Raw genomic sequence first — 15,284 nt, forward strand, 5'->3', positions numbered from 1 at the left:
ATGTGGCCAGCTGAATTGCAAAACCATTCAACAAGAGCAGCGAAGACCTATGCAGCCACCTGGAGGGTTATAGCCTAGCCGTGTATCTGCCGTCACGTGAGAACTACTAACTTTTCTTCCTCCAGGCAGAAGAGGGATTTGACCCTAAGGCTCTTCTTGTCTGCAGTATGGACATTCTCACAGCTGAGCTGCTACACAAACAAGGGCACATGTCTGGAAATGACTCCTATGCCGAATCTGATCTGTGAGACTAGGGTAAATTTTGTGACAGGTTCTAGGTCCAATCCAGATTATGTTTGCCCAATGTAGATGTATGCCGCCTCCTGCTTTCTTCCAGGACTTCCTGTATGTCTCGCTGCATTTCTCATTTCTTCAGCAACAGCTGACAGCCATATCACACACACAAGCTGAGCAGGCACACTGCTGCCCCTTTACTTAGTTTAAAAAAAAAAAAAAAAAACAAAACCTCTCAGAATACACTTTTATAATTTCACCCTGCACAGCCTACTCTGGAAATAAGGCAGAGGGGGTTGCCTTGTTCTTAAAATTTACATTAGGGTTATCTGTGGTTAAAACAGTCGGTGCCCTCTACTCTACAGGATGAGGAGACATCCTCTAGAGGATGCAAGATTCATGTAGCAATGCAATGCAGTTTAAAAGCCCATTTCATTTAAAGCAGTGCATGTTACAAGGCAGGTAAGCCTCTTCCTTTTCAAGTGTAAGGCAGTGCTGGCTAAAAGAAGCCTTTCACTTCAGGAGTAACTACAGCATGAGGATAACAATGTACAAATTGAATACATCCACTTGGCACCACAACTTAAGACAGTATTTTAAAGCTAAGTTAGAAAATGTACACTTGCTTTTCAAGCTCATGAAAAAGTTGGTGAGTAGCATTGTTCTTGCTTGCTGCTGTACAAAGCTTTAAATGCACAGGACTTAAGTTTTACATTTACATAGCACTACTTTCCAGGCATCTCGCCACTGCTGCCTAATTCACAGCCCTGAAGCACATGCCAAAGCTCTGTACAGTATCTGAAATGATGTATTTAAACCTACAACTTCCAGGGGCATTTAAATTGGATCTTTAAACATTCATTTTTATGAACTAGAAAAAAATCCCTTTCTCAGTCTTGAGGTTTTGACTATTTTTCATCTTTTAGACTTAAAAGTCTATCTGGATATGTCAGTCCCTGCCAAGATATCCTCCCCCCCCCCCCTTTTAAGCTTACACCTCCATATTGAGGTGTTCTACAGTTAAGTAAGCCTTGAGAAAGTAACAGTAGCTTTTTCCCCTGGGGCTATCTTCTACTCCCAACCAAGAACCAAATTTAGTTGTAAGAGCACCTAATTTCCCTCACTAGACAGAATGCTCTGCACAATGCGTAAAGCCGTGAGTGATCTCTAAACCCCACTGAGTGCTCTCCACTCCAGTACAGGTGTGGCTAGAGCCTCCCCATTAGCACCTGCAGACATCACCTTTTATCACTCAGAGACTGGGATAAATAGCACTTCACTTTATTAGTCACCTGGGCATATTTTTCAAAAGAGACTTCCATTACCTTAAATAGCAACTCTCTGCAGACTATGTGAGAATTAAAGTCAAAAACTATTGCCATGAAGTGAAAACACTTTATTTTTATAAAAGGAAATACTTAAAACAAACCCTACCAGTGTGTACATTGTACACATTTGAATGACACTTACAAGAATGAAGTTTTCATATACATTTCAACGATAACAAGCCCACACTGGTTAAGGATGTACACAAGCACAAATTCAACTTCACAGATGCCTCAACTCCGGATCACAGTACCAATTACTCTAACCACACTTGCAAAGCATTTTCATTATTAGTATCCATGCTACTTTAATCCACTACAAACTGTACACAGAAAGCAAGAAGGAGTTTATTCATAGAGAGTATATATTCATAGAAAGGGTTTATTTGCTGGAATCATCTCTCACTCTTCTGTTGCCATCTTCAAGAGATATTCTTTGTCAATTTTGAAGAGCCTCCACCCCTCCTCAGTGGACAGATCAGAGGCCCCCCTTCTCTTGTAGAACCTGATGGAAGGCTCGTTCCACTCTGCAACGAGGAAGTGCATACTGCTGCAGCGGCACTTGACAGCAACCTGCAAGAGTGTGCAGCAGTACAAATTTAGAGCAAGTCTTCACTAAACCTAGTAGAAACTGGTGAAAGCACTCAGCAACTAACTGCATGTTGTCAAAGTTTTTAAAGCTCTGTCTAGCATCCTGTCACCTCCTTCAATAGGTCAGCTATGTTAATTCTGAGTACTGTTTAAGGGGAAACTCTCATGCAGTTAGAACAGCACTGCTTTGTCACGTGTCCTCAGTTCTGCTTTTTTAGACTTATCGCTTTGACATACCTGACTCAAGTTCTTCAGAATTTCTGACCCAATGCCAAGCCCTAACAAGGCAAAGAAAAAAGTTTCAGTTTTAGAGAAGCCCCTGTAACTCCTCATCTAGTGCCATAAAACCTACCTCTGTATTCAGCCATCACATAAAAATCTTCAAGATACAGCAGTTTTCCAATCCACGGATCATAAGTGAAATAGTACATGGCAAAACCCACGATGCTGTGTTCTGAAACAAAGGGTGCAACTTTAGCTAGTCTGAATTTAAAAGGCAACATATTAATTCAAGCCTTACATGCATGTTTAAATATAGTCCCTCTTTCTGTAACATGCAGCTGTTTGTTATCAGGTTAGAATTACAATTGAAGTTTGCAAATAAGCACACAACTGAAAATGAGTTCTGACAAAATTTTATTGACTTAATACAGCAAAGATTGCCCTCTTCATACCCTGAAAGCCTCAAGAGCAATGTTACAGTAAATACTGAACACTTAAGACTTTTTTCTACAAATACACACCCTACCAATTTATTACTATTTCCGTTGTGGAATACAAGTCAAATTTTACACGGCAGTTCAGAATCTAGATTGCCCCAACTCTGCTTCCTTAGCGACCAGAACAGACTAACAAACTCTAGAGAGCACTGATCTTACAATTTGTATTCCTCAACAATTACTGTGCGAGAAAGGCATGCTTGCTGACCACATTTACAGCGGCATTTCTAACACTTTAAACTTAGGCTTGGCACTGATAGCATCATGCCCTTCTCTATCTCCGGCACCAGAAAATTTACCTACTGTAAGTAAGGAAAGCTGCTGCTTCAAATGTAATTCTGTGGCTCAACACAGAAGAGAAACCAACTCTTCCAACAGCAGCACTCTTGGTTCTAACTCTTGAGAATTAAAACCCTATCTGCTCTAATGCTCTACACATACTGTAGGAGAAGCGTGCACACAAATTTCTGATCTACCGTGTTTTTTGGTAAAGGTTTGGGAATAACACTTGTCCCTGTAGACCTTACCTCATATTATGATCATCTACTTTATTGTGTAACGGATCTTTTAGTTACCTCCCCGCCCATCCATGTACACAGAAGGGCCATGTACATGGCGAAGCTAGAGACTGTAACCTGAAGATTGGGGACAAATTGAAGAAAAAATGTGATTCAACAGAATTACATAAGGTAAGTTAGGGTCAAACAAAAAAAGCCATTTAATTAACTGGAATTAAAGTACATTATATTATACCTGATCTTCCCACATCTCCAGGATTAGTGACTACTTCAGAGAGCATCACTGTATGTTACTCCATTTTTAACAGTTAACCTAGTCCTCCTGCCCCAGTTCATTGGTGGAACCTTACGTACAATCAACAACATTCAGACATCTCTTGTGTATTGAGCATCAAAACACAAGCGGCAGGAAGTCTCACCTTCAGGCGACCACTGTTCTTTCGGCACTTCTGCAACAAGACAGTGGTAAAAAGGATGCTCGCCAAAACCATCCTCAAGCAGCTCTAGAAAAGGAGAAGAAAATTGTCACCTAAGCCACAGGTCTTGCCACTAGGCTATCAACCAGGTCAGCAGCTGCTGCTTGTATACCTTTCTCCGTCAACACCACTTGATCCTCCATGTCCTCGTATTTCGCTAGTTCCTGGAAGAGAAGATACATGTAAGCGGGCTGTCCCCGCAGGTCTCCCCAGCCGCCTCCTCATTGGCCGCTCGCAGCCTTGCGCAAGAGCTTGTTTTTGCCCAGAGAGAAGGGCAGCCGTGACATTCCCCCCCGCCCCCGCCCGCGCCGCCCCGAGGCGGGTCGCTCCCCCACCCCCACCCCCCGCGGGGCGCTGACGAGACCCCCCGCCCGCCCCTCCCCCCAGCGCGGCGACGCCGCCAGGGAACGGCCGGTCTCGCGCGCTGTCCGAACGACGCCCCCAACCGCCGCTTCCCCTTCTCTCTCCTCCCCCCGCCCCCGGGCCCCCGGCCCGCCGCGCACCTTGATCAGTCGCAGCAGGTCGGGGCAGTCCTCAGGTCGCGCGGCGCGGATACGGAACGAGGCCATTTTCGACGGCGCTTCCCCCTGCGACCCCCTCGGCTGACGAGTCCCCGATGTGTGAACAGGAGGAGCAACTGCTTCTTCATTCGTGTCCCGGGCGCGGCGGCCACCTGCGGTCAGTCAGGCTGCGAGCATGTCCCGGCGGCGGCGGCGGCGCTGTGCAGGCGGGCAACTCCCGTCCCTCCACCGCTCTGACCCCGACCCGAAACTGTGTGCCGAAGCCCCCGCCGCGCTCCTTATTTATAGATACCCTCGCCCCGCCTCTCCCCATACGCAAGCCAATGGGAGCGCCCGTAGTGCTCGCCCTCAGCCAATGACAGCGCCCCTCCGCCGAGGCTTACTTCACCCTGCCAGCAACAGCTGGTGCGGGGCTGTCTCGTGACTCCCGGCTCCCCCCCCCCCCCGCACGCGGTGGCGCCCCCTAGCGGAGCCGGGCGGCGCTGCAGGACGCCCCCGCCGCAGCCAGCCCGCGCCTCGGGGGCCGCCGCGCCGTCCGCACCCGCGGACCTCGCCGCGCCCCCAAACCCCGCTCCGCGGCCTGCGGGCCTCCGCCGCAGCGGCCCTCGGGGCTGCGCCTGGCAGGGAGCCCTCCGGGGTCCCCCTCGGGCGGTGTGCCTGCGGCTAGGGGATCGCCTCGTGCGGCGAGGAGCGCCTCGACGCCGCCATCTTAGCTGCGGTGGCGGCCAGCTAGGTATTCGGTGGTGACTTGAAAGCAAGTTATCTTCCCTGCCGTGTGAGGGGGAGGGGGAAGCCTTTGTACCTGCTTGAAACGTCCAGGAGTGCCACAGCGATCCCTATGAGCCCTCGCACAGATAGTTCTGGTCCTCTGCCTCCTCCACGCGCGCGCCTTGGTCACAAGAAGAGACTCTCCAAAGGTTAGTAACCGGAATCCCGTACACTACCGACAAATACCCAAGCTGACCCACGCAGCAACACGTCAACCGTGCTGGTAAGTTCAATATACGTGCTCTTAAACAACCCTGGGCTCATCACAGAGGAACACAGAGCTCTCCAGGTAGGCAGTCTCCCTGACACAAGGAGCTAAAACGTATTCCTTAATTAAAAGGAAAAAGAAAGTTAAAGTCTAGTATAAAAGGCGCCCCCCTGGGAAAAGAGATCTAACTCTAAAAGATGGAAGAACACTGACTTAAAATGTTCCTGTCACAGTACTGTTTGCCCCAACTGTTATGTTTAGCTTTGAATGAAAGACACTAGTGTACGTTACGTATTAATTGTGGTCATTTCTTACTATATAGCAGGATTTGCAAGTATTTGTTTATATGGAAAATACGGTTCAAAATGTGAAAAAAAGTTACACTTTGGGCTTGGAACGCTTTCCAATCTGATGGGAAAACCGTCCCCAAGCATGATAACTGACCTGGCTTACTAAACTTGCTGGGGAAGAAAGAGTAGTACTCAAGAGATACACAAAGGACAGTAGCATCTTCAAAGCAGGAGGGGTCTGCCCGTAGTCTGCTATTGGGTAAGCTCACATTCCTTCTAGAAGGAGGTATGAATGTCTTTGTGTACAGAGGTGCAATGAAGAAATCTGTCTGAATGATTAGGGGTTTAGGGTATAAAAGAAAGGAATAATTATCCCTAACCTCATTCTTCTCTAAGCCTAACCTATAGGATGTAGATGTAGACAGCAGAATGAGAACCAGATCCTCAACTAGATAATTATGAATGTCTGTAGGCCTATCAGCTAGGCCACCCAGGTAAGAAGTATAGAAATAACAATTTGGTATGTGCATGGTTTTCTTTTCGCTTCTGATGACCCATAAACTTTGCAACTATCATGACCATTCTTAGATACTGTAAAGGAGCTCTTTATTTTACGTTCGGCTTAATCTGACTTGCTTTCAAAGTGATTTGGGGTTTGAGAAAACACCAAGTCATGCTACTGTTGTAACAGTCCTTAAAACCTGGATTCCCAAACGCTCTCACAACGCTCAAACCCTATTTTCCAGTGTATCAAATGACTTACAAGGTTCACCTTCATTTAGACGTTTGGGCCAGCATGGAATGTGTTATTACAGGAGAACTTACAAGGAAGTGTATATTCTGGTGGCCAGCGTTAGCCAGGAAAATCCTTTGGCTCACAGTGGAATGTACTTCTATTCCTAGAAGAGTAGTTTTGGATGTATTCAGACACCAACTCAGGTGTCGCCAGCTCACTCTGTCACCCTCTGTTGGGGCAAAAATGACACCTGGAGATGCCCAAGGAACAGCAGCATTTCCAAAACAAAAGTGACAGCCAATGCCTACTAGGAGAAAAGATTTGTTTCAGAAGGAGTTACAGATGTGGAAATCCTTCAGGACAGGGGTTCTGGCAGGGAGACTGAATTTGAATAACTTCCCAAAGAAGAGTTCCAACCTAACTGCAAGGGATTTCATGAATATACTTTTTTTTTTTTTTTTTTTTGGTTAACTGCCAGGAAGAACCTGAACTGGGATCAGAAACAGGAAATACTTTTCTGGAAAGACTTAGTGTGTCTGTTGTGTTGACTCTTTTGTTTTTTGTCCGTTTGACAATGAGGAAGTCATACTATCAGAGAACCTAATGTTGAGTAAGAGCAGAAAGTACCTGATTCCTTTCGTTCTCAAGTTAGAAAAGTCATATGATGTTAGAAGTTGAAGTTTCAGCAGAAGACATTTTCCATCTCAAGTGTTTGTGAGAGTCCTGCTTCAACTTGCTCAGAAATATGCTGATACTGTGTTACCCCAGTGAATACAATTCATTTGAATTAGCCTTCAAATTCACAAAGGAGAAGAAAAAAAAAATTAAAAAAAATCCTGAAATATCAAAAATAGTTTCATGGACCCATATGAAATACAGAGAAGAAAAAAGAACAAAAAGGAAATGAAAAATGATGTAATTAAGAGAGCTAGATCTCAGAACCTATGCTACAATTATTGGTTATTTGCAACTATATGTACTTTTTTCAGTGTAATGGTAAGACAGTTTTACAAAGTGGTTCTAAAGAACTCCATTTTGAGAATTAATCATATTGATGGGTCTTCTGTTTCTCTCAGCTCTGCTGAGTTTTGAGAATCTTTCCTGTAATCCTGACCAAGCTGACATCAGTGATGGAATTTCTAACGACTTCCATAGGGTTAGGATTTTAGGCTTAAGTGGTCAGCCTATTTATTTACGTTTTGCCTAGAGGGAATGAGAAGAGGTAAATGTTCTGACAAGGATCACGTTATTTTCAAATTATACAATTATGCTGAAAAGTGGGTAGTAAAGGCATTTAAAGTAAATCAATTGTTGAAATAACCTGTTATAATGGCATATGCACTAAACTGGATTAGGTTAGTTCTTGCTTCTCATGTTACACCCAACAGCTTCTTCTGTGCAGAACCTGCTCCGTATGAATATTTCCACCAAAAGGGATGACACTTCTCTGTTTGAGAGGTAGAATGATTAGGATTATCTGAAAAGATGGTACATGTTTTCCTCCCATTCTCATTTTATCGCCTCACTAAACCTTGCTTGTAAGTGAGGAGCCAGAAAAATGTTATACAAAACAAAAAAAAGAAAGCAGCACTTAAAGTGTTGCAGCAGGAACTGCTTTTAATAAAAGCATACAGAACAGTTTGTATCTTAAGGCATATTTTCTCCACATCCCTCCAGAGATAGAGAGGTACTGTCTGGTCTTGAGCAACAGGCTATAGTCATGCTAGTTCCCCAAGAACCTTTCATAGGGATGCAGCTGAACAACCGATTCAGAGAACTTTGGGCCTCAGTTGGATACTTGCACTGATGACTCTTTCTATTTGCTTCTAAATTTCTGGATTTCATCTTCTTTCAGAGACTGGAGGAAAAGGCTCAAAGTGGGGACCAGCTTGCTTTCTTCAGTGTTCAATTAATCAAGCTCCTCTTTACTTCTGGTATTTCAATTTTTGACTTCCTCCTTCGCTAAGAAGATTCCTTGAATTCCTGTATGAATGCCTCTCTTATGCCTCAAAAGTTCTCTGTTTATAATAAATAAAAGAAGGAAGGATAGGGACTTTTTATTCCACATTAAAATGTGGAATGTAATTTTCCACATAATATTCCACATTAAAATGTGGAATACTCAAAAATGTTAATCATTTTTGAGTATAGTATTAAATGGATCTCAAACATTTCAATCCAAATCCAGATCTCATCTCAAATCTTTGGAGCAAAATACAGAAAATACACATTAAGTTAACATTCAGTGTTGACCTGTTAATTTTTCCAGACACCACTACTCTTTGGACAGCATTCAGGATTTTCTCTGCATTTTCAACTGAATAGTTATTGTCTAATACTCAGAACTAGCTGTGATATTTATGAGCTCCCAGTTGCTGCCAGATTTTTTTTCAAGCAACTTACAATAACAGTTTTTATCAACACTGAGCTGCACATAAAAAAAATATATTTCTATAAAAAAGTAAATAAACATTGCAGTAGCACTTCAGAATCTGGGGCAAATGCAAAATTAACAGTTTCACATAATAAAACTATATATTTCCATATACTGGAAATAAAGGCCCAACCTTCTGCATTATTACATTTGAAGACATATTTTAGGCCACTGCAATCCTATTCCTGTAAGCTGATATGCCTTGACAGGCATTTGCAATTATGCAATTTGATGAATTTGGGATTTAGACATCTAATTGTCTGATTGCACCCACAAATTATCAACATCCTGCCTGCAAATAAGGGTTATAAAAACAGTAGAAACAATTTTGGAAAACAATCAAAATGGGCCTTAGTTTTATAGCCTTCAGTTTTGGATACGGTAGATGTGCCTTCGATTCTGATCTCGTGACTTACTTAAATTGGCGTTCTTGGGCTCAATTTCTCAGACTTTAAAAAGAAACCTGAGGAATATGAATTTTCCTTTCAAACAAGCGGGGATTCCCAGGAGGAACAGGTGTTCTTTTTATACATCACTATCACAGTTTTTATCTTTTGTCACAGACTTTGCTCTGTCCTCAGGTGATTCTTTATGGTATTTTGGTTTCTGATTCTTCAGCACATGGCCACCATCCATACCAGATTTCCATTTTTTTCTACAACTAGATGAGCTAGAAGCTTTCAAATAGCTCTTTCAACTTTTTTCTCTGCAGATACATGGAGCTAGTACGGCAAGTAATAAGAGTCACATGATTGTGTATGGGGTCACACGTACAAGGGCTGTCGCTGGGGATGGGACTTGGGATTACAGTTGTTTTAAGGATGTGAAGCAGCGAAGAGGAACTTTCCCTAAGATACAGCACAGTCGTCTCCTCCTCCCCCCTGACTCCTGCGCAACCCAGGATCATGCACCAGCATCAGCTGTGGCAGTTTATGCAGACATGAAGTAGGGGAGAAGTACTCATACCACATACACGACAGAAAAAAAGCGCTGGTAGCAAGAGTCGGTTCTGAGTGGGTTTTGCTGAATTTACGAGACATTCATTCATTCTCTTTTGAAAAAACAGGAAAACAGTAATCTATCACAACCTCGTACTAAAGGGATAATAATACTGTTTCTCAGTTAATGTGGCTCCAGTTTAGTCTGACTGGAAAATATCAAAAAGAGAGAAAAAAGACTGATCAGGTGTTACTCTTGAAAATAATGAATAAATTGGTTAATGTACTCACTTCCACTGTTTGCTAGAATGTGTGTTTTCTCATATTCTTGTACAATCTCAGTGTTATATTTTTAAGTCCTTAGCAGTGTATGCGTGACTTAATTCCATTGCTAACTCCTACAAGGACTATTTTGCTGGTAAATTTAAATTACTAGTGAGAACAGTAGAAATTATGACCGGTGTGAAAGCCATGGGCTGTACCTGTCCACCTATATACAAGCTGCCTTGAGATATTTAAATGGCTCCTGGTTAGTGTTCTGTAAATTACATCCTTACGTTGACGGTCTCTGTGTGTGAGGAGAGGGAGCTGCCTTTCTGTTCTGAGACCTTGGTACGGGCCCTGATGGGCCTCTCTGCTCTCCCTTTTGCCTGCCTTCTTTTTTTTTCCTAGTTCACAATATAAAAGTCAATCGAATTGAATTACTTTGTTGATACTTTGCGTGTGGAAAATGTGAGGATTTAACACATAGCCTTTAACATCCTTAGCCTTTTTTTCCATAGAAAATACGAATTTTCTCAGTTACATTCTGTAACAGTGCCACCAAGTGACAGGTCAAGGGAGAAAAATGTATTTTCTAATGACTCAGTTGTACAGCCATTCATCGATTTCTTCATTCAATGTGAGAAATGCAGTTTGGAAAGGAATCCAAGCAAGACCTGCTGAAAATCCCTCCCTCCCCCCCCTTTTTTTTTCTCCCCTGGAACGGGAAGGAGGGCTGGGTGTACTGCCAAGGTAGTGCCCGGCTTTACTTAACCCTGTTTTCCCTTAGAATTCAGTGCAAGTGAAAGCAAATCAATATTAGAGAAAAAAAGAACACCCAACCCCACAGTATTATTAAAAACCACAACAGAAGGACCCCAGGCCGCCCTGCTTTGCCCGGGGTGGGGTGGGGGGTCGGGTCGGGCCCAGTCTAACGGTTCCCCCGGCGGCGGGCCGCGCAGCTTGGGCGCTCACCTGCGCCGCCGCCGCCGCCGCCTCTCTGCACTGCGGCCGGTGCCAGCCCGGCCCCTGCCGCGCTCGTGCCGAACGCCACGTCGAGGAAACCGGTTCCGGCAGGAGTCGCCGAGCGGCCTCGGCCGGGCCGCGCCCTGGCCGCCGGGGGGGGCGGGGCGGGGCGGCCCACCCGCCGCGTGCGGCCCAGCACGCGCGCAGCCCGCAGGCGCCGAGCGCACGGCCTCTTTCGTTTCCGTGCGGTGGCGGCCTCGTGGGCGCCGGGGTGGCGTGGTGTCGCTCGCGTGCCTCTCAGCCGAGCGCGGCAGGCGGGTGCCCACGGCGGGGAGCGGGCGGCCAGGCCGGGAGCCCCGCAGGCCGCGGCGCGGGCGCCAGGTCGTTGGGACGCGTCGTCGGCGACGGCAGCGTGAAGCTTCGCGAGGGCCCAGACCGGCCTGGCGGGGGCGCGGGCGCGGCGGAGCATAGAGTGTCACAGCGAGCGGGCCGTCCGCCGCGCTCGCTCTGTGCCGAGGGGGCCGCGAGTCTATGGTGCTGGAGGACCGCGTGCCTGAGGCGGGCGTGGCCGCAGGCGCTGGGCGAGCGGCGGTGGCGGAGCGCGGGAGCACCATGCTGGCCGCCCGGTAAGGCCGCCGGGGCGCCGCTCAGCCCCTACCCACGGTGGCGGAGCCGGGGAGGGGAGGCGGCGGTTCAGCACGGCCTGGCCTGCCGTGCGGCGCGGCGCGGCGCCGGGGTGCGGCGGAGAGGGAGGGAGGGAGCGGCCGCCCCGGGCCCTGCGGCAGCGAGGCGGGCGCGGTGTCGGCTCGGGAGTGGCTGTGCGCGTCCCCCGCCGAAACGGTCCCTCTGGGCAGCGGGTCTGGCGTCCGCCGCGCCCCCCCGCCCAACGGCCGCCGCCGCCGTTCCCTGGCAGCCCCCGCGGCAACGGGCGCCCGGCCCCGCAGGTGCCTGCGGTGTGCTCGGGGCAGAGCTCTTCCCGAAGGTACGCTCTGTGCCAGGGATGACCGCTTTTTTAAAAAATACGCTCCTCGAGCGGTGGTCATGACATGTTCTAACAGGGTGAAGGGTTTTGTGAGCCGGAAGCCGCTGGGAGCAGGGTGATAAGCAGGCAGGTGTGAGAAGAAGCAAGGCACCAGGGCCCTCACCTTCCCTCCCCTGGCCCACAGAGTGTTTCTTCTGTGTCTCCCTCCCTCTCTCTCACGGGGAGGGAACAACTCTTTTTTAGGAACCGGTGTGCTGTGCAACTTCGACAGCACAGTTGGCAGCACGTGTTTGGGAAAGTGTTTTTAACTTTTGTATGTTTACTTGTGTAGGGACTACACGTACATAAATGACAGCAAGTTTTATGATCCTGTGGGAGTGCAGGCTGGGTTAAGCAAGAAGTCTTCTGCTGGCTGTGCTATGAGACATGTTTGGTCCAGGAGCTGTATCTGTAACAGAAAGGTTTCAGAATTACCACTAATGTGATCTCTAGTGCATATGAGACTCTGTTAGCTTCTAAGGTGTTAGCTTCTAGGTGTGGGGGTTTTTTTTTCTTTCCTTTTTACTATCTTAAGTAATCCTGATGTAGCTGCAGGCAGAGGCAGCTTGTATGTACATGATACGTATGTGTAAATATGTTCATACGGGAGATGTAGCAGCTAGAGATATGTATACGGCCCTGCTTTTCCACTAGTGCCTGGGGATGTGTCTTTTTTTTTTTTTTTCCTTTTTTCAGGAAAAACCCCAGCCTTGATCACAGAAAATTAAGGGAGAGGCAACCCATGTTACTTCTTAGAATAATGCTGTGAACTGTTGTGAGGGGCTTTACTTTTGCAGACCTTCTGTGTGTTGTTTATGTTACCACAGTTTTGTTTGCCTGGAGGATCCCTACTGGCGGCTAGCTGGTTTAAAAATTACTGAATTGCTGGGTGGATTACGTTCTCTGAAAGGTTTTGTGGTTGCTGCTTTTTGCTGAGCACCTAAGCAGATTATGTCCTGCGCTTTATGCTTGTCCTGAGTTGGTGCAGTGCATAACCATGGAGAGGAATATCACGGTTAGCTCAGTGGGGAAGTGCTGCGGGCCTTGTGATATCCTTCCTAGAGTATTCCACCTTCCAACTCAACGTGTTCCAGACAAGCGTGTGGGAAGATGTTTACGTTTACAGTCATGGATAACTTGCTAGATGTACACAGATCCAGTCTGTGGCTAGGATGTCTACAGTGTAGAAGCTGGTGTTCAGTCTAGGCTGCTGTCGCAGGGTATCTGAACAGTCGCCGAAGAGCATGGTCACCTCCAATGAATCATTCTTCCCTGCTGTTTTAGGACAGGGACAGATACCAGTTTGAATTTCAACTGGCTTCAGCTGTTGGTTTGCTTCTGATTCTAGAAATCAGTCTAAAAATAAAGAATGGCGGTTCTGAAATAATCTGTACCATTAAAAAATAAATCCTAATTTATTTGCATGGCAGTACTTTTAATGACACTAAATCCTTCCACTGTGTCTGTAGATTGTATACCATGAAGAAGCTTTCTTCTGTCCTGGCTAGGACACTCACTTCTGGGACCAGTGGCTCCATGTCGCTTCCTGACATGTCTGAAGGTAAAGTAATTGGCTATATTTTGGAAGATTTAGGAATGTTTCTAGGGAGCTTACTGTTTCAGATGGTAGCCTTTAATGTGTTAATATGGTTTGGATACATTGCAAAATGGCCATACCCTTGACTGTTAGCTCATAGTACAAGTATTTTCGAAACAGCAGAAAATCACTGCGTGTGTTCTGAGATCAGTGGCAATGAATATGCATACATTATAGAAATTACAGATTTAGGGACTAGTCTGGGTCTTCAGCCTTGGAAGAAGCCTCTCTTCTGGAGGAAGAACTTTTTCTAAAGGAGGCTCTGGATTGAAAGTCAATATAGTACAGGCAAGAACTAAGGTGACTGGAAACTGTGGTCAAGAGATGGAGGAACTGAGTACAAACAAAGTCTTACAGAACTGTAGTTTTTTAATATGTTGATATTGTTTCGCAAACATAGAAAAATCTTTTAAGCAGATCAGCATCACTGCTGTGTGAAAGTGTGCTTGTCAATAGTGCTTTGTGCTGAAGGATTTTTTTAATGCTCTAATAATAAATCATACTGTTCCTGCTTCACAAGCTTATTAAAAAGCTTTCTACCATTCTTAACCCATGCATTGAGAAAAGGGGAAGAGGAAAAGGGCCAAATAATTTCTTCATGAAGTTCTGCTTGTTTCTCATGTCAGCTTTTCCCTTTTGTTCTCTAAATAGAAGCCCCAAGTAATCCAATGAAAGAGAAAATGAGGCTTATTGGCTGTTAGAGGTTTTTTTTTTGTTGTTCATTGCTGTTAATAAAGAGTAATTTGGGAGTTAAAGGAGAGAAACAAGGAAACAGAACATTGCATAATTGCACGTATTACCCAGCTTTTTTATTTGGACATTTTATAATGATACCACCTGGGAAGGACAGTAAAAATACTGAAGTCACGAAGCCATCCTGGCCTTAAGTGTCATTTGTTACTGAAGAATACTAATATTTCTATGGACTATGCTAACTGTAAATATTTGAAATTCAGTTCCAAATGTTGTAAAATTAATAAAAATCTCATGCAGACTTTAGAGGGTATGTAAGCGACCTCTTCTTCCTTTCATTTGCTATATATGTTTTCACAAAACACCGAATACTGAGTAGCTTTTCACACCCTTCCTTCTAACTTTGGGTCCCAGCTGTGAACATGCTCACTTCTTCCATGGTCCTCCTCAAGGCGCACCACGCAGGACCTCAGAAATTTCCTTTGAAGTAACTCTCATCCCACTTCCTGAAAAATGCTCCCGATTATTCTTTCCTCCAAGTGCAATTCCTGGCTTTCCCGTTGATGTCTGAAATATTAGGATTACTCATGCTGTTAAGTGTTCACAGCTCTAGATTCGGCGATCTTGTCATTGATACGTGCATTGAGAACCAATATTAACAGTGTTGCTGACAGTGAAAGGTAACACAGCATTTGAGAAATTAATTAGAATTACAGTGGATACACCAGACAGATGAACAGACAGTAAAGCTGGCTTTGATCGGATGTGAAGGAAGGGACTAACTCAGTTGAAATCACAAAGATACTGATTCAGCCTTGGAAGTGAGCAAGGACCAGTTGCTTACAGGTGCTTACTAAAATTAAGGTACAAGTACTTAAATGGAATTTAAGCAGGTAAAATTATCAGATTAATAATTACCCCTTAATAAAGGTAATTTGTTTTCTTTCTTCTACGATGGTATTGTTAATCTAACCTGTGCTTTCCACTC

The 15,284-nt window shown here is 45.4% G+C and overlaps 2 protein-coding genes across 6 annotated transcripts in view; one reads left to right on the forward strand and one right to left on the reverse strand.

Annotated features, from left to right (window-relative positions):
• Positions 1 to 1,615: 1,615 nt before the first annotated feature.
• On the reverse strand, positions 1,616 to 4,695 carry SAT1 (spermidine/spermine N1-acetyltransferase 1). Its single transcript, XM_068917830.1, has 6 exons — positions 4,367 to 4,695; positions 3,976 to 4,027; positions 3,807 to 3,890; positions 2,503 to 2,604; positions 2,388 to 2,428; positions 1,616 to 2,132 (listed from the first exon to the last, which is right to left on the reverse strand). Exons 1-6 carry the CDS (start codon positions 4,430 to 4,432, stop codon positions 1,962 to 1,964), a joined length of 516 nt encoding a protein of 171 aa, XP_068773931.1. The 5' UTR covers positions 4,433 to 4,695; the 3' UTR covers positions 1,616 to 1,961.
• A 500-nt stretch (positions 4,696 to 5,195) lies between these two features.
• ACOT9 (acyl-CoA thioesterase 9) overlaps positions 5,196 to 15,284 on the forward strand; it is a 29,852-nt gene continuing 19,763 nt past the window's right edge. For 2 of the 5 annotated variants that reach the window (XM_068917779.1, XM_068917789.1), the window contains exons 1-2: positions 11,431 to 11,611; positions 13,476 to 13,567. In XM_068917779.1, the coding sequence (XP_068773880.1) occupies positions 11,517 to 11,611; positions 13,476 to 13,567 (187 nt within the window). In that variant the 5' untranslated portion in view covers positions 11,431 to 11,516. Of the gene's footprint in view, positions 5,302 to 11,430; positions 11,612 to 13,475; positions 13,568 to 15,284 lie in introns of those variants that run through there. The other 3 variants (XM_068917800.1, XM_068917809.1, XM_068917818.1) reach the window with 3 other exon arrangements.

Source organism: Struthio camelus, chromosome 1 (assembly GCF_040807025.1).
Source record: "Struthio camelus isolate bStrCam1 chromosome 1, bStrCam1.hap1, whole genome shotgun sequence".
NCBI classification, from domain to species: Eukaryota; Metazoa; Chordata; class Aves; order Struthioniformes; family Struthionidae; genus Struthio; species Struthio camelus.

Excerpts from the sequence above, each read along its gene's own strand:
- SAT1 (XM_068917830.1), bottom strand. The coding sequence starts at position 4,432 with ATGGCCTCGTTCCGTATCCGCGCCGCGCGACCTGAGGACTGCCCCGAC. Across the intron at positions 4,028-4,366 it reads ACCTGCTGCGACTGATCAAG|GAACTAGCGAAATACGAGGA; the intron begins GTGCGCGGCGGG and ends CTTCTCTTCCAG. Across the intron at positions 2,133-2,387 it reads TTCTGAAGAACTTGAGTCAG|GTTGCTGTCAAGTGCCGCTG; the intron begins GTATGTCAAAGC and ends ACACTCTTGCAG.